An 18,333-nucleotide genomic window follows, 5' to 3' on the forward strand; every position below is an offset into this window, starting at 1 on the left:
AAAGTGCCACGTTCAAAACTAAAGGGAATCCTTTCTTGAACACACTGCTCCCGTTTGAACTCAACCACAAACTCAACCGTGACTCTGATGTTTCCTCACGTCCCTGACAAAGCATGTTATGAACTCATGGTTCCAGCCAGGCCTTTGTGGACCCCTGTTTGACAAATATTCTCCATCCCCCGGAGCCTTTGAATTAGGGGGGCCTCACACTGACAGAAACTGTCTGTCACCGTGAACAAAAGGCACACTAAAAGCGAATTTGATAAGGAGGAGCGAAACAGTCTTGACGTTTAATATGTACAAATAATCTCCCCAGCAGGATACAACACGTGCGTTTTAATCTATTCAAAGAGAATGCCCACATACTGAACCGTAAATCCCTTTCATAAACTCCCTGTGAGGGAATCTCCACCTCAACTATTGAATGGAGTGTATTACTTTTGGATAAATAAGCATTCAATCTCTCCATGCACATTGCATAGGCATAATGACCACATCAGTGATACGCCTTAATGTTCTTGTAGTTCTCATTACTCAGCGACTAGTTTTCTTCCAGTAGCTCCACAATTTTATCAATGAGTGACGAATACATTGAAACAGTTTGTGAGGCCACTATAGTACCATGCGTCAATCTGGTGCGCTGATACAAATTCAACCCTCGTTCCTGCAGCAAAACAGCGATCAAAGTTTGCTCCAAAACGCTGCGCGTGATTTAAAAGCAATAACGTATCAGCTACAAGCAGAATCCTTTTGCAGAATGAACACAAGAAGAACTTGTGGTGCATTTCGAGGCACCGGTTGCATCTCCAACTTGACGTTATGATGGAGCCTACAAAGACCTCCAAACAAAGCTCTGCCGCTCGCCTGCCGAATGCTTTTCTCTGAGAAAGTGCGTTTTCTGCAGAAGTTCTCAATTGCACTCATCACTTTACCAAAAGCATGCATCAATTAAACTGCGATGAAGTAACGCGATTAGGAAGAACATAGAGCAGCGCGATGACGTCGAGAAGGATGCGACTTACCCATGCACGCATTTAGCAGGATTCTCCAAAAGAACAAAACAAGGTGGCAGCGCCTCTTGGATGCCATTTAAAACGCTCGATTAATCCAGCACGTGCACAACTCAAAGTTAATTGATGAGGTTGAAAATAGTCCGTTACATGTTCCGACCTACGGAGTTACTGTTTGTTGGCACGCTGAGGTCGAACAAGCTTTCGTCATTCCAGCCATCTATCAGTAATCTATCAGCATCCCTCTCCTCCTCTCTCTCTCTCTCTTTCTCTCTCTCTCTCTCTCCCTCTCTCGCTCTCACTCTCCCCCCTCTCTTCATTTCTCTTCTGAATGCAATGACGGAACAAAAGAGTCGAGTTCATTTTCAAACCATTTTCTAAGACCAATAATAATGACCGTAGTTTCTATGCAATTACCACAATTTGGTGATTTAATATAAACCATAATAGAATTTCTGACTATTATGCTTGTTTGACCACGACCCATCATCGGTATCTTGCAAAGTAAACAAGACGGTAATGTAGAAATAGCTGTCCCCAGTGAAAAACCACTAAAAGACAGATTACCATTTGAAATGACTGTTTAGGCATGAAATGGGGGTTCAACAAATTATAAAAAAAGGCTTGGGTTTTATTTAAAGCTAAATTGTTATGCGTGAATGAACCTCTGATAAACAAGGAACTCTTCCCTTGACTGGGAACAAAGCAGCACCGGTTAACCAGTAATATAATGCCCTCTAGCGGCTGTTGTTTGTACACAACAATGTTAAAATGAATGTCTTTCTTGTCAATTGATATCATCAACGTTGAGAAACATTGTATACAACGAGATTAGACATGACACTCCGGTGTAAACACACAATAAAGGCTTTGAAGAGAAAAAAGACTGTCAGGATAAATAGGCAAAAAAACATTTATAACGTGGTGCTTTGAGACCGGACTAATAACACTGCAATGAAAAATAATAGTGCATTTTATCCATCCATCCATCCATTATCTGCACCGCTTATCCTCAGTAGGGTCGCTGGGGTGCTGGAGCCCATCCCAGCTATCTTCGGGCAGTGGACAGGGGACACCCTAAATTGGTTGTTAGCCAGTCGCGAGCAGTGCATTTTAACAATAATTAAATGAAAAGACGTGCTATAAAACTTACAAGCAACAAATATCGCCAAAGACTATGGTTCAAAAGTTTGGGGGTCACTCAGAGAGTAGAGTGCGTCTTTATTAATCAAATGAGATGCAAAATAAATACAAACTACAATCGAGACATTGAGCAGGTTTGAAATAAAGATTTTCTTTTTGAAAAAAGAAAACCTTTTAAAGTTTTCTTTCGTCAAGGGATGGAAAATTCTAAGCGGTCCCAAACCTCTGAACTGTGCTATATAGGTATATTTTCCATAGTTATTGCAATAACATTTAGCTGCAACAAAAAACATATGTCATGATTACTGATGTGACTCACCTGTGCCCACTCATTTGGCGCCAACTGCCGCGGGTTCTGATTGGCTCCCTGTCAGTATTTGAACCCAGTCCTGTCTGTCCCCTCTTGTCAGTCCGTCTGCGAACCTTAGTGTATACTAGGCAGGCCTTTTTCGACCCTGACTCCCACCTGTCCCGTTTTTGCTCCCGTCTGTCTCTGGCTACGACCTGTTTTGCTCCTGACCACGTCTGCTCTCCCGTCCCGGCTTACGACCCTTTTCTGTTCCCGACTAGGTCCACAAAGGTGATGCCAATTTTCAGCTTGTTAGCAAGCTTTGTGAGCGCTTGACAATGATCGGGGTGATTGGAAACACCTGTATTGGAGCAGAGAAACTCCAAACACATGCAGGACATGTGGCTCTTGAGGATCAGGTTGGCCACCCCTGCTATAGCGCAACAGGTCAAAGAGGTGGTGGCCAGGGTGGTGTTAGGAATTAAATATTAAAATGTACCGTTTACCAAAATGTTCGAATTAGTTATCTGACTCCATTAAACAAACACAACCTACATTCACCTAACAATGCACGCTTGTTTCTTGATGGAAAAGATGGACAAGAGACCGGCATTTCCACACGGGGGCAAATTTAATTTCTTAAACTATTTACCTAAGTGAACTCCATCGAATATGGCCGAATTAGCCGAATTATTGTCGCTCGAGTCTCTGTTAAGCCTCCACTCTCTCTCGTTCTCTCGCTTTCTTCTCTCGGTCCACGTTTTTCCGCAAGCTGGTGTGCCAGCTCCTCCCATGGGCGTGCCAGGGAAGCCCCCACGTGGGCTCCACCATCTCAGAGAAGAGTGCCCCGATGTCTGAAAAACTCATAACAGCAGAGCGTTTATCAAAACAATGCCTGTTGTCCTCCGTCAGAGTCCTGTTATCAACAGAACTAGACAAAATATTCTGCATTCGGATCAGCGTGACCTGTCATTGAACTTAAGCCTACTCGGTGAAAATCTTCATTGCACTCAATAAATGTAACTTGTATTTAATCATATGAAATGCTTTATAGTCAAATGTATAAAATCCTTAAGTGGGAAGAGTCCTTTATGATGTTGATGGCTTTGCTGCGGTATCGCTAGCTGGCAATGCACTCGAGACTGGGCAGAGAGCAGTCAGTGATCTTCTGGCCTGTCTCCGCTGCCGTGCACTACCGTGGCACTGTATGCCAGAATGCTATCCACTGCGGCTTTGTAGGTAAAAAGGTAGAACAGAGACGCACATCTTTATTTCTGGAAGGTGTCCAGTTTTTCGTTTGTCCTACTAAGCACTACATACAGATCACATACAGTAGATATGACAATTTTTGGGGGGGCTACTTATCTACAACGTGCTCTTAAAATTCAAATCACCTTACACGGCAGTCAAAACAAATGGTTTGAAGACCTCCATTATCATCCCCATCCCAAATAAGTAATCAGTGGTCGGCCCTGATGCCTACAGACCTTTCCCTCTCAGGCCTATGGTGAAGTTTTTTGAGAGGTTGGTGCTCCAGCACATCAAAGATTCCCTACACCCCAAACTGGACCCTCATCAGTTTGCCTCCAATTTAACATTGCTGTTCATGCTGCACTGAACCCTATGGAGAAACACAAGAGCAATGTCAGAAAGCCCTTCCCGGACTTCAGCCCTGCATTAAACACCAGCGTTCCGGAGAGCCAAGTAAAGGAACTCTCCAACCTGGGACCCACCTCCTCTATCTGCAGCTGGATTATGGACTTTCTCTCCAACCCCCCGTGAACTGTGAAACTCCACATTTCTCCTCCACCCTGACACTGAGCATGGGATCCCCCAAGGATGTGTGCTTAGTCCTCGACTGTTATGAATGCTGTGTTCTTTTATTGGCTGTTTCCAGGCTAAAATACTCTAAACTTTAAACGTTTTGGTACGTAGACTACAGGGTTGGGTAGGGTTACTTTAACTTGATTACTTTCAATTACTTTTGGATTACTCCAATGACAAATAGGCTAATAAAAGACAAAAGAAACTAAATATGAATAAAATTATGACTCACAACACGTGGTAAGCTTTCTCTCCTGGCTTTGATCTCTTTGATCTCCGGCAAAACTAACATAAAATGCGACAGAAACAAAATGAAAATAAATCCAAACAGCTTGCCAACATCATTTTTGCCGTTCCATGTATTCCGTTACTCCCCAAGCCTGCACAAAATTTAGTAATTTTATTCATATTTAGTTTCTTTTGTCTTTTATTAGCATATTTGGTATTGGAGTAATCCAAAAGTAATTGAAAGTAATCAAGTTAAAGTAACCCTACCCAACCCTGGTAGACTAGATGCTGACGCTTCCATTTTCTGTTACCGCTTCAGACGCTGTTGCGCATGTGAGACTTTCAGCAGAGATCATATTTATGGAGAGATGTCTCACCCTGTTGGAAAAACAAGTCTGGCAACAATAGTCAACAGTGGAATTCATTGTCCACTATTTCTATTATAGATTTTTGTCGACAACATTGACTAACCATTGCAGCTCTGTTCAAAGTACAGTACTCCTTTTTTTTTTAAACAGCATTTCAATACTAGGCAAAAATATTTGAACTATCATAACAATGATATTTTTATAAAAAAATCATAGGTCAAGAAATTTGAACTCTTACACCCAGGGGTCAGGAACCTTTTTGACCCAAAGAGCCATAAATGCAAAATATGTTTTAAAAATAAATTGAGAGCGCCACATTATATATTTTCAGACAAAATTGTAAAAAACTGTCAAACACGCTTTCCAGACAAAAGCTAATTCTTCAGCACATTTTATTTCACTGTTTGTCATTTGATGATTTAATCAAATGTATGAAATAATAATAATGCCAAATCCTGTGTCCCAAATCAATGTAAATATGCCATTTATAATTTGTCTTCAACTTTAAGTTAAGAGTGTTGAGGCAAAAAATTTTCTATGAAATTTGTCCTTAATAACGGTTTCAAAACAATGTGCATGCAAAGTTCTTTTGTAAAAATGTCACAAACTACTGCAAACGATAAGCACATCGTCATATTCACTTTCGGTGTAGACTGCACTGAGCTTTGAACTTTGGAACGCCACAGAGAGATGTGCAATAGTTACTCTTTTTTTCGGAGCTATATGTACTCATGAAAAGAGCCATATATGGATCCCGAGCCATAGGTTTCCTACCCACTTAAGCCTGAGCCATGTTTATCTGGCATTCTGTATCACTGGCCGACTCTCATACCAGACATCACAGTGACATCTAGTCGTCAAACATTACACCATGGCACCTTTAAGTCTTTATTGCAATTTTACCCCAGTGCATTAGTGTTAAACAGGCAGCCCGCGGGCTGAATCAGGCCCGCCAAGGGTTTTAGTTAGGCCTGTAAGACAACACTGAGAGAAGTGTGTGAGAGAAAAATGAGCTGCAGTGTTAAATACGTCCACTTGATGTCAGACAAGCCAGGCACCACTCGCAAAGCAACTGTCGTAGTATTTCTCTCTCTCTGTCATTTTCACGCTCTGTCTTTCCCTCAATTTTTTCTATTTATCTGTTTTCTTTCCCACCCCCCTTCTATCTCTGAGTTTCTGTTTTTCTCTTTCGCTCTTTAGTTTCTTTTTCACTTTTTTCCGGTCTTTCTCTTTCTCATGTTCATTCTTTGTCTTTTTCCTTCCTCTCATTATTCTGATCTTTCTTTCTCCATTTCTAACTTTATTTATCTCTTTATTTGTTTCTCTTTTGTTTTCTGTCTCTTTCTCTCTCCCTTTTCCTCTCTATACCCCCTCTCTCTTTCTCTCTATATATTGCTTTCTCTAACTTTTTTCTCTTTTTTCTCTCTTTTCTTCTCATCCTCACTCTCTCTTACTTTCTTCTCATTATTCTCACCCTCTGTCTGTCTCTTTCCTTCTTTTTTTCTCTGTCTGTTTTCGTTCTCACCCCTTTACCCCTTCTCTTTCTCTCTCTGTTTCTCTCCCCTTTTCTATTTTTCCTCTCTCCTGTTTCTCTTTCCCCTTTTTCTCACTTTTTCTTTGTCTTTCTCACTCCCTTTCTTTCTCTTTCTCTTCATCATGCTCACTATTTCCTCTCTCTCTCTCTCTTTCCCTCTTTGTCTTTTTCTTTTCTCTCATTCTTCTGACGTTTTCCTCTGTCTCAGTTTATTTCTCTCTTTATTTCTTTCTTCTGTCTTGTTCTTTCTTTCTCCCCTTTTCCTCTCTATAGTCTCTCTCCCCACGCCCCTCTCTCACTTTTTCTGAATTTTTCCTTGTTCTCTCTCTATATATTTATCTCTTGCTTTTCCTCCCTCTCTCTTTGTTCCTCTCTTTCTCTTAAACCTACTAGTCCGGTGAGTATTTTTTTCAAGCATTTGACCCCCAGCTCATAAGGGTTTGAAACCCTTGCTCTAGTCAAGAGTGCAATGTCTCACCTCATTGCATACAATGTTTCACAACGATTATATCTATGCCAACAAAAAATACCAACGCAATTCAATTCAATATTAGAGTATTTAAGAAATAAATACATAAAGAGTTCTACTTTGCGGGTTTTAACTATCGCACGACCTTTTTTGAAGGCGACTCCCGCACAAAACGGGTTAGTTTACTTTTAAATGATTTAAAAATGAACTGTTCTTTATTGATCCCAGGAGTGTGTTTCTTGGGCATACATTTGACAGCAGAAAATAGGGTGCACTACCTATCTACGCCGTAGAGTGTCACTGTTGCTCAAATTGTACTCCCTTCAGCACTTCGTGGCACACAAACTACTTGCGTCAGGTGATTGATCTTGATTTTAACACTCACTAACGCTTTCAAATCGGGATCTGCGCCTCGTTTCTAAAATTTTATGTTTACACTTGCATTCACAGAGCTTTTTCTCACACGTTTACGTGGAGGCTCATTGAGCCGATGAAAAGTCTCTTTGGCCACTCCCCTTTTATGAGTACCTTCGTTACTCGAGCAGTCAGCAGGGATCGTTTACATTCGTCTTTCTTTGCAAACGTGACAAAAAATGTCTCCCCGCTTGTTTTATTGACCGCGTGCTTTCATGGTTGGCTTCTTTGTGTCGCCAGTGCCACAGTGGCATCACCGCTCCGTGCCTCCTTGTTACAGACGCTCGGATAGAAGACACGTTTGGCCGCAATGAGGAGAATAACGGGCAAGGCGAAGGATGAAACTTTGATCGAGCTTCATGGCACCGGAGACGTTCACACTGGAGGTAGGCCCATTTGTTTGGACATCCCTCTGGGCTCATCTTTCCATATGTAATCTCTATAGATTTATTTCAAGGGAGCGAGTCAATAAAATTCCACTCGTGAATCAGCCGTCGGCAGGTAACTAAAGGGCAACGAAGCGTTAGCATTTGAAAATAAAATGTCCGATCAACAATTCTGATCGTTTTAGACTTAACACTTTTGTTGTTTTTGGGTCAAAATGACCTTCTTCCGTGTTATTAAATCCCCCCCTAACATCCCTTAAATTATGTTATTTTCCTGTAAATGTGACTTTTCCTAAAATTGTCCCAACAGCAAAAAAAAGTTGAATACTTGTCCGTACATCCATCCATTATCTGCACCACTTATCCTCTGTAGGGTCGCGGGGGAGCTGGAGCCCATCCCAGCTATCTTTGGGCAGGGGACACCCTGAACTGGTTGCCAGCCAATCGCAGGGCACACAGAGACAGACAACCATCCACTCACTCATTCACACCTAAGGACAATATGAACCAGTCAATTAACCTAAAATGCATGTTTTTGGATGTGGGAGGACACCGGAGTGCCCGGAGGAAACCCACGCAAGCACGGGGAGAACATGCAAACCCCACCTAGGAGGTTTTGATCTCATGACCTCAGAACTGTGCCGCATACGTGCTAACCACTGCGCCGCCGTGCTGCCCTTGAATACGTGTCAACCTCAGTCAATTGCTCTCCTTATTAATTATGGTAAATCCTCTTAGTTAGAAATCAAAAAAATCTTCCAAACACAACGCGGCACCTATTTACTCACAGAAAGACAGACTATACGTGTAAACACGTTTATTTTATTTCCCAAATTAAAATCACAAATAATTCTTAAGGCATCTTTTTGTCATGTTTTGCGGCAGTGGACCCAAATGTGGGGAAGCCGAAATGGAGGCAGTTGTATTTAACAAACATCATATTTAATTACAAAATCAGGAACAAAGTAGCAAAAAGGGGTCATAGATCAAACCTCATGTCCAGACAAAATCAAATCTTGCAAAGTCCTAACAAGAGACGGAAGAATAAAACCGAAATGGAAGGAACAAAGTCCCTAACAAGCAAGCAGGCACTAAACTACTAACAAAATGTCCAAACAAGAAACCAGAGAGGATAGAAAACAAACCTGGAGTGGCAGTGGAAATGTAAAGAACAGAGTAAGAAACAAAAACAAACTGGCACAAACAACTAACATCTGTTACGATTTTGCAGAGGTGGAAACAAACGTGGGGAAGCCGAAATAAAGGCAAGTGGGTCGGGTCATTGTCTTCGGTTTACTTCGGTGGAACCAAATATGGGGACATCGGAAAAGAGGGGATGCCATTCAACCCTGTCTGCTGTTCTCATGTCAAGTTTTGTTTTTGTGTCTGGGTAGTTTTTTGTGACCTGGTTTGTTTTAGTTTGTTGTTCTCCGTTTTCATCAATAAATACCATCCTTTGTTGAGCACACCTGCCTCCATTCCGGCGACCCTGGATTTGGGTCCACCTTTGTAAAATTTTGACACTTTCTCTGTATTCTCGTTTGCCCGCGTCCCTGCGCCCTAGACGCATCATTTTTGCTGGGGACGTATAGTCTCAAATCAACGTGCGTCCCTGGGACGCAACTTTTTTTACACAAAATTGTCATTTTTACACGATTACATTTTTTTTAACAAAGATTTACAGCACTCCAAACTTTTCGTCAGGCAGATCCGCCATTGTTGTCTTGGTTTCGCAGTTCGAGTTTTCTTCTGCACTCCGATCTCGGCAAACGAGATCTCGTTGGTCCGAGATTACGTCATTGTTGTGGTGGTTGTCGTCGAGTGAAGGTGAAGGTTAAGTATGCCTCCAAAAAACAGTTAGTATTAGGTGAAAATCAACACAAAGTTGGTAATTTCTTCAGTGTCAGTAATAAGTCGAAACTTAATACAGAAAGTGATAACAACGGCAACAATTTCGGCACAGAAAACGGTGGAGACATTCTTCGGAAGATCGCGGAGGCAAGGAAAACACGTGTGTTGAAGCGAACGATTCGACGAAAGAAATTAAACAAAGGAATACTCCTAGCAAGAAAAGGATTTTTCTGCCAAAATTGACTAAAAATCTTGAAGTGATAACTGATTTGTATTACCAATAAACTGTGATGATTAAAACGAAATGAATATATAGATTTATATTATCTATTTGTCTCCGATTTACAATTTCAACCTCGATAACACAAAGTTTTGGGGACCCATAGATCTCTGTTTGGACCCATAGATTTTTGAGCATGCGAGTCCCCGGGACCCATGACTTTTCACAGGTAAAATGAACACTGCTTTCTTGGTTCTTTCTTAGTGTATCAGTGTCAAAATTTGGCAGACTTCATCTGTTCTACAGATGGTTGCACTCTGTCACAATTTATTAGAATTTGCAACAAAGATGTCAGAGTATCAGTTCCCATTGTTTCCTTTACCCTTGTATATACTTTCCTGACATGGCTAGAAACTCTCACTGTCAGCATTAGAGTGAGGAAGGCAGAGAAAAATAAATGTTTGATCAAGGGTAACATTTGCTAGTATGAATGAATGAATGAATGAATACTTTATTTCGAACATTGAAATAAAAACTGAACAAAAACAGTAACTCAACAAAATAATGTTACATAATATGTTCGAAAAGGGGTAGTAGGGAGCAGATGCTTATATTCTCCTTACCCCTTCATCTTCCCTATTAAATACGACAATAGTAATAATATTAATAATAACAGTTATAATATAATAATAGCAACACTGACAACAAAGTTAACCATAGTTGTAGACGCACTATTCCCAATCTCTCGTATCACTCATACCCCATTTCCTTCATCTCTGTATTCTGACAGTAATGTTTTTTGTATTTAAATTTGAACAAGTGAATATTTAGACATTGTTTGATCTTGTCTTGTAAATTGTTCCAAAGTTTGACTCCACACTCAGACACACACATACTTTTCCTGGTTGTTCTCACCTTTGGTTTTATGAATTTACTACAGCCCCTTAAGTTATAATTTCCCTCAATCCGAATGAATAATTTATGGATGTTTTCTGGCACTATGTTTTTGTTGACCTTAAATAGCAGTTGTGCAGTGAAAAATTGTACTAAATCATCCAATTTTAATAATTTGGACTGCAGGAATAAGATATTAGTATGATCTCGATATCCTACCCTATATACCGCAACTTTATTAGCAATCTACAATGACGTTCTTGTCTGTTGCCAGTGACTGAGACCATCCGGATTAAAGCCCAAATAGGCAAGAGGAGATCAGCCTTACTTAAAGCCTTTATAAATAAAAAAAATTATACTACCTACACGTTTTGAAAGGTTAAAAAAAACGTGCACACCACAGGGAAAACATATATGTTGATATGTGTTGTTTTTTATTCACATTTCCATGTAAGTTGTTTACAAAGGTACAAAGATGGATCTAAAATGTGGACCACGTAAGGGTTAAGTTGACAATCGTACTTACTTCCCACTATCTCAGAACAGAAACTGTTTTTGATGACATTAACTTTGGTCAGAAAACGCACCATATTCACATTTACACTAGTTCTCTTTTACAATGTCGCTTCAGAACAAATTTATAAAGGACATTATGTATTATTTGACCACCAGATGCCGCTGTATTGTGTCGTGCAACCGAAAACGAGTGCTATAAAGCACAAAGGAGAAAATGTACGGAGATTCTGCACCTTTTTTTAAATTTCAACTATTTCTTGCCAAGTCTTTTTGAGTTTTGGGTACCGGTGGTAGCAAGATGGCAGATAATAATGTCAGCTCTCTCTAGTTGAGCCTCATGTTATGTAAGATAAATGCAAAATTCTCGACCTACGAGTATTTTAAAAATGCAAGTTTATCTGATCGTTTGCGTAGTTTTGATCTTTAACTAAATCAACATTTATTGTTTTGTTTGATGAATTGATTTTCTTACCACGAGGAGACGCTAAATACTACACACTGTCCCCTTTAAGGTCAATATTAAAAGTATCTACACAACTTAAACATTTCTTATGCATTCAAAGCTGAGAAATCTTGTTTTAAAGTCTATGCTTTCCCCAGTGACTGTAACTCATCACATTATATATTTGCTAAAACCCAAACCACTTTCATTGTGGTGTTAAACCAGAGTCCATTAGGGACAATTTACCGAGTTGTGGATGGGCTTTCAGACCTTGATGTCAATGAATTGTTTTACCATTATTTATGTCCCAACGGCCCTTTTCAGTTTCTCTTTTCAAATAGTTTCCCTGTGGCAGTATAGACTTATATCCATTTACTATCTCACATGGATGAATAAGATTACAGTAATTCGAAAAGATCTACAAAATAAAACATAGAACACAAAATTGCAGTTTAATGAATGGTCTTTACTGTCATTATACAAAAGTACAACGAAATTGGAGGACTTCTCTTTACATTGTAGAAAAGCGATGAAAAGAGCTGCTGGCTAGCTGCACACTAGCATCGGGGATCCAAAGGTTGGCCAGTTCTCCATGATGATTTAAATACAAGTCTGAAAAGGAGCAGCTGGTGGTCGCAGAATCCAAATCTTTGGCGAAGTCCAATAAGGCAATGTCGACTGTATATCCACCGTCCATGAATTTAGTGGCCCACTCCTCCTTAACCAACAGGTTGGTGATGCAGGATCTCTTTGGCGCAAAGCCGTGTTGGAATTGAGGGATAGATGCAGTTGATAGGAGATGGGTCACCTTGCAGACGACACCTTTTTTGAAAATCGGGCAGATGATAACTGTCTTCCAGTCGCCTGGGAAAATGCCAGTTTGTAGAGATAAGTTGAAGTTTAAAATGGGTCGGAGCGGTTTGAGGCAAGAGCTTTGAGAATGCAAGAGTTAAGGCAGGGTACCCACGGATCCTTGAAAAGTCTTAAACGTTATTGAATTCATTATTCTTAAAAAAAAGGCCTTAATTGGCATTAACATGTCTCAAACCCAAATTTCAAAAGTCTTAATAATGTGAACACATTAATAAGTGACCAAAATAACGGAAGTATCAAAACTGTGATGTGGTTTCAAGCCTTTTAGAGCAGACGCATGTAGGTCTACCCACTATACACATAGCAACTTCTGACTGAGACATTTAGTTTAGACCATGGGAAAGTGTACACTTAATAAGAAGTGGTTGTCCGACGAACGTTTTGCGCCACGGCTAATACTTTGTCAGGTAATATGTACAAGGCACAATGTATTGTGCACAATAAATATTTGTTTTTTGTTTTATTTGTTTCAATTATGTTTTTTTTTATGTCGACTTTGTCCTAAATTTGATCTCAAAAGGCATTTAGAAAAAGTCTTAAAAAGTCGGTCTACCGGCGGGGTGTAGGGACGTTAAAGGGTTATGGTACCATATATTCAGGGTTGAGTAGGGTTACTTTAACCTGATTACTTTTAATTACTTTTGGATTACTCCAATACCAAATATGCTAATAAAAGACAAAAGAAACTAAATATGAATAAAATGACTAAATTTTGTGCAGGCTTGGGGAGTAACGGAATACATGGAACGGCAAAAATGATGTTGGCAAGCTGTTTGGATTTGTTTTCATTTTGTTTCTGTCGCATTTTATGTTAGTTTTGCCGGAGATCAAAGAGATCAAAGCCAGGAGAGAAAGCTTACCACGTGTTGTGAGTCATAATTTTATTTATATTTAGTTTATTTTGTCTTTTATTAGCATATTTGGTATTGGAGTAATCCAAAAGTAATTGAAAGTAATCAAGTTAAAGTAACCCTACCCAACCCTGCATATATTTTTAAAGCTCGTCTTTTTTTGTAAATATCTCATATTTCAATACGCGCGCATGCAGCTGAAATGTACGGTGCAGCTTAAAGATGTACAAACAGTTTTTTTCTTTAAAAGTGTAGTCCGAAATGTTATGGTAATACGCTTTTTAGGCTATTTAAAAAGATGTACGAACAAATATAATTTTAAGTTTATTTTGTTGGCTGCTGAAAAACAGTTGAAAGGCCGCATGGGCCCTTGGGCCATATAGTGAACACCCATGGTGTGAAAAATGTGAACAATTAAAAATCGTTAATGACTAAAGAAGAACCTGCCAATACATTGACACAAGTATTTAGAAGCTCCCTGGTTGCACTTACATTTTGATCATTTTCTCTTTTGAAAAGATCTGTGCCCTCAAAAACCCATAAATATTTATATTTTATTTATCTTGTCAGATTGAGTTGGTCTAAATCTTGTTCTCAATACAAATGACTGACAAATGTTTTTAGATTGTTTCAGAAAGCACATAAATTGCCAGAACCAGAACAGATGGTAGACCCAAACGCGTACCGTTTCACACAAAGCTATATTGTAGAATCGAGGTAGTCAGGTGCGGGAAACAAACGACAGTGGTCTGGTGGTCGTTAGGCAGGAGGAGCAAGGAGATCACGGGATCGGAGCGTGGTCGGAATGCGGAAACGAGTGGAGTTGCCGTGACGGGCGATCGGAGCGTGGTCGATGTGCTAAAACGGGTCAAGTAGCCGGAGCTGGAGATCGGAGAGTGGGCGGTGTGTCAAAAGGGGTCAAGTAGCCGGAGACGATCGGGAAGCCAGGGACAAACGAACAGGAAACAGGTGAGGACGGGACAGACGGGAGCCAGAGTCAAATAGGGCTTGCCTTGCGTATGCGGAGGTTCGCTGACGGACTGACAAGGAGTGAATGGAGTACTTAGTTTAAATAGGAGGGGAACAAATCAGGCAACAAGCAGCAGCTGGTGCCAAACAAGCAGGCACAGGTGAGGGCAATGAGTAATCATGACATAAATATGAATACCGATAGCAACCTTGTCAAGTGAAACTTGAAACGTAAACCGACATAAAAATGTAATGTCTTATGTCCTATCACGTTTGTCATAAATTATAAAGATAAAGATAAAAACATTTGACGCTGATTCGTTCACCAATCCCATGCTGTAATCTTGTGATTTTATTCAAGAAAGAGGTGTTATTTTTAGTTCTGCTGTTGACCTTGTGATTGGAACTGTTTTATATTTGTAACTACTGTATCTAGATGAGCAGTAGCTACAAAAAGAGTCCAAGCAGATGAAACAATATGCTGTTCAAACTGCAATAAATATAGAACTTGTTTCCAATTTTAAATTGTATGTATTGTTGAGTGTGTAATACAGATGTTTGTTGACTTTTGGCTTGCGGTGAGTTGTTTGCAAGCACTTGTTTGCAGTGGCTTTATTGAGGTGTCGCTTATGCGAGCGAACCTGCTGCCATGTAATGTTGGGGAGGAAGAAGTCTTTCTTCACCTTCCTCTGGCTGTGTTTTAATGCCCTGTTCACAGCTGGCCAAACATGGATTCATAGACTTGACTTAGATTCATTTATCCATTATGTGCAGTGTTTTCGTTTGCCCGCGTCCCTGCGTCCTAGACGCATCATTTTTGCTTGGGACGCATTGTGTCAAATCAATGTGCGTCCCTGGGACGCCACTTTTTGGACACCAAATTGTCAATATTACCCGATTAAAAAAAATTTTTTTTTTTAAACAAAGATTTACCGCACTCCAAACTTTTCGTCAGGCAGATCCGCCATTGTTGTTTTGGTCTCGCGCCGATCTCGGCAAACGAGATCTCGTTGCTTCGAGATGACGTCATTGTTTTGGTGGTTGTCGAGTGAAAGAGAAGTATGCCTCCGTAAAAACAGTTGGTATTAGGTGCAAATCAACAAAAATTTGGCAATTTCTTCAGCGTCGGTAAAAAGTCGAAACATAATACAGAAAGTGGTAACAACAGTAATAATTCAGGCACGAAAAAACGGCGGAGAAATTCTTGAGAAGACCGCAAAGGCAAGGAAAACACATGTTTTAAAGCGAACAATTCGACGAAAGATAAACAAAAGAATACTCCTAGCAAGAAAAGGACATTTCTGCCAATTTTGACTCAATTATACTCCTGGTTACGCTATGAGGAGGATGATAATGGAGGCTACATGTTCTGTGATGCGTGCACCCAGCGTGACAAAAAAACTGAATTGCATAAATCATTTCGCAATACGAACTCTCAGAAAAGTACATTGGATCGGCACAACGACAATGAAAACCTCATATTAGCTATGGAAATTCCGTTGCTGCAATTGGACCTTGAGAAGGCATTACAACTGTGGTGGGACAGCAAACCACGAGGAATATATGAACTGAAAAATCTGAAGTGATTAAAACGGCATGAAAATATAGACTAATTGCCCAATTTCGTTGTCACAATATGTTAACCCATTTTGTAACAATGACAATGAAGGTATATTCTATTCTATTCTATTCTAATATTTCAGCAAATTATTTTGTATATTGTACAATATTTTTGTGAACTGAAAAATCTGAAGTGATAACTGCTTTGTATTACCAATTAAGTGTGATGATTAAAACTGAATGAATACATAGATTTATAGATTTATTTATATATTTGTCGCCGATTTACAATTTCAACCTCGATAGCACTAAATTTTGGGGACCCATAGATCTCTGTTGGGACCCATAGATTTTTGAGCATGCGAGTCCCCGGGACCCATCACTTTTCAGAGGTAAAATGAACACTGTATGTGGCAATTCAAATCTTTTCTGATAGGACACTAATGACATTATTTTTTGCATTTAAGACAATCAATTCATTCCATTGTTTTTGTTTTTATGAGAACAATATTATTAGCTATTTACAAACGGCATGTAATGTAGACTATTTTGGTCAAAATCTATTTTTCTTTTTGAGTGGCATACCAACGGACACTTCCTTAAGATAGCAAACAAAAATCGTTGCTCTACGTAAATTAAGGAAATTCAGTATATCCAATATAATTTTGTCCCCAGTCTAGGGGGTGTCTGAGGGCAAGCTCCCCTGGAAGAAAATTGTGTTAATTTTAAATTCAAACGCATAGATCTGGTGTATTTTTAGAGCAGAATCAAGACGCTAGATCTATGAGCCGACACAGTCTGCAAGCCTAAATAGCCTTGTCAAGGAAACTGCTAGAATCCCTTGTAGAATGATGTCCTTTAACCATGATACATAAGCTGGCCTCAGGAAATAGCTTCCGTTTTCAATAGCTCTTTAGAGACTTTTGTGGTTGTTGTTGATTTTTTTTTTTTTTTTTTAGCACGAGTGCTTCCTTTAAACCTAAATTCTTCTATCTGCATCCAGTTGAATTCATCCTCTTGTTGGTTGGAGTAGGAACAGAGCCAAGGAGTTGCCATGGAAACTGACCTCGTAATTATATTACCGCTGTGATGGAGGGAGGCGTTATACTGAATAGGACATAAAAACACTGTGCCTTTTTCTCAGTACGGTAGTCTACACCTAATTGTTATATTTAGGGATGCACAGAAATAAACAGTGTTTCCTATATATATTTTTTTTGAGACCCTAGTTGGTGAACAGTCTAGAGCAGGGGTGACGAACACGTTGCTCTAGATGCGCATGCGGCTCTTGGGCAATAAGAATGCGGCTCTTTGCCTCATCATATTTTCTATATACTATGGCTCCTTGCCTTGTTTCATGTTTAGTTTTTTTTTGTGTATTGAGGGTGGACACTTTCCTTGAAATCAACACAAGAACAATACTTGTATTAAAAGAAGAGGACTGTGTTATGGGAAATAATTTGTTTTTAATTATGTGTGTCTGTCTGTCATGGTGCGTGGTGTGGCTCTTTGACTCTCACAGTTAAAAATTTCGGCTCTTTGTGTCAAACTTGTTCCCCACCCCTGGTCTAGAGGCATGCCGGGGGCGTGCTCGAGGGCGTGCGTATACTAGTTATGAAATGCAATTACACAGCAAACAAGTCCCACCCACAAAGCATGGTAAACTAAAACAATCTGCTCGTCACCTAATTACACTAAAAATAACTAGTGTTGTTCCGGTGCTAGACTATTTTAAGATATCGTACCGGTGAGTGAACAGACCAAATCACCGATATCAGTTTTAAATTTAATACAGACGCTGCCCTACTCACGAACGAGACGGACAATAGCTTGTAAGTTGAATTTGTTCGTAGGTTGCTTCAGTGCTATATTTTTTTATGTTTAAGGTTTGTGTAAGTAACTTGTATTGTTTTGTACTAAAAAATCAACATAAATAAGATGCGCTTCAAGAGGTCCTCCTCCGTGGTAAAAAGTGGCCAAAAATAAGCGTTTCGACCATTTTCTCAACCGCATCTTTCTTATTACACTTTCGTTTAAAAAAAAAAAAAAAACGTTTGCCTTTTCTTTACATTTTACACCAACCATATTGAATGGATGCAGGAGATATGAAACAATAACACCGTCAAAGTTCTTAGCGCGCTAGAGATACAGTCCACGTAGTATGTTTACACACAAACTAGGAAGTGGAAATCGGATTTCTTCTTCAGGGTGGATGCTGGGTGACCTCTCACAGCGCCACACGACAGTAGTGGCGGAAAGAAGCACTACAGTACTGTCTTGTACTCGGAAAAAGGTGCACACAAGATTAAATCTAACTGAGAGCAATGTCCTGATGTTCTTCGACATCCCGAAAAAAAAATTGTATCTACCGTTTTTCGTAAGTCGGATGGTCGTAAGTAGTACTCATATTGGTGATTTGAGTATTAAATTTACATAGATGTAATACTCATATCAGTGATTCAGTAAATTACATTATTAGATATCAGTACTGC

At 39.7% G+C, this 18,333-nt stretch overlaps 2 protein-coding genes across 3 annotated transcripts in view; one reads left to right on the forward strand and one right to left on the reverse strand.

Annotated features, from left to right (window-relative positions):
• Positions 1-1,196, reverse strand: part of igdcc3 (immunoglobulin superfamily, DCC subclass, member 3) — a 112,282-nt gene extending 111,086 nt beyond the window's left edge. The window contains exon 1 of the mRNA XM_088333693.1: positions 1,023-1,196. Within this exon, the coding sequence (XP_088189819.1) occupies positions 1,023-1,089 (67 nt within the window). The 5' untranslated portion in view covers positions 1,090-1,196. The remainder of the gene's footprint in view (positions 1-1,022) is intronic.
• A 6,076-nt stretch (positions 1,197-7,272) lies between these two features.
• ano5b (anoctamin 5b) overlaps positions 7,273-18,333 on the forward strand; it is a 67,655-nt gene continuing 56,594 nt past the window's right edge. Inside the window, exon 1 of one of the 2 annotated variants that reach the window (XM_088333694.1) lies at positions 7,273-7,665. In XM_088333694.1, coding sequence (XP_088189820.1) covers positions 7,590-7,665 — 76 coding nt within the window. In that variant the 5' untranslated portion in view covers positions 7,273-7,589. The remainder of the gene's footprint in view (positions 7,666-18,333) is intronic. The other variant, XM_088333697.1, reaches the window with a different exon arrangement.

The sequence above is a fragment of the Urocampus carinirostris genome, chromosome 4 (genome assembly GCF_059441175.1).
Source record: "Urocampus carinirostris isolate Australia breed hairy pipefish chromosome 4, RoL_Ucar_1.0, whole genome shotgun sequence".
In the NCBI taxonomy this organism is placed as follows: Eukaryota; Metazoa; Chordata; class Actinopteri; order Syngnathiformes; family Syngnathidae; genus Urocampus; species Urocampus carinirostris.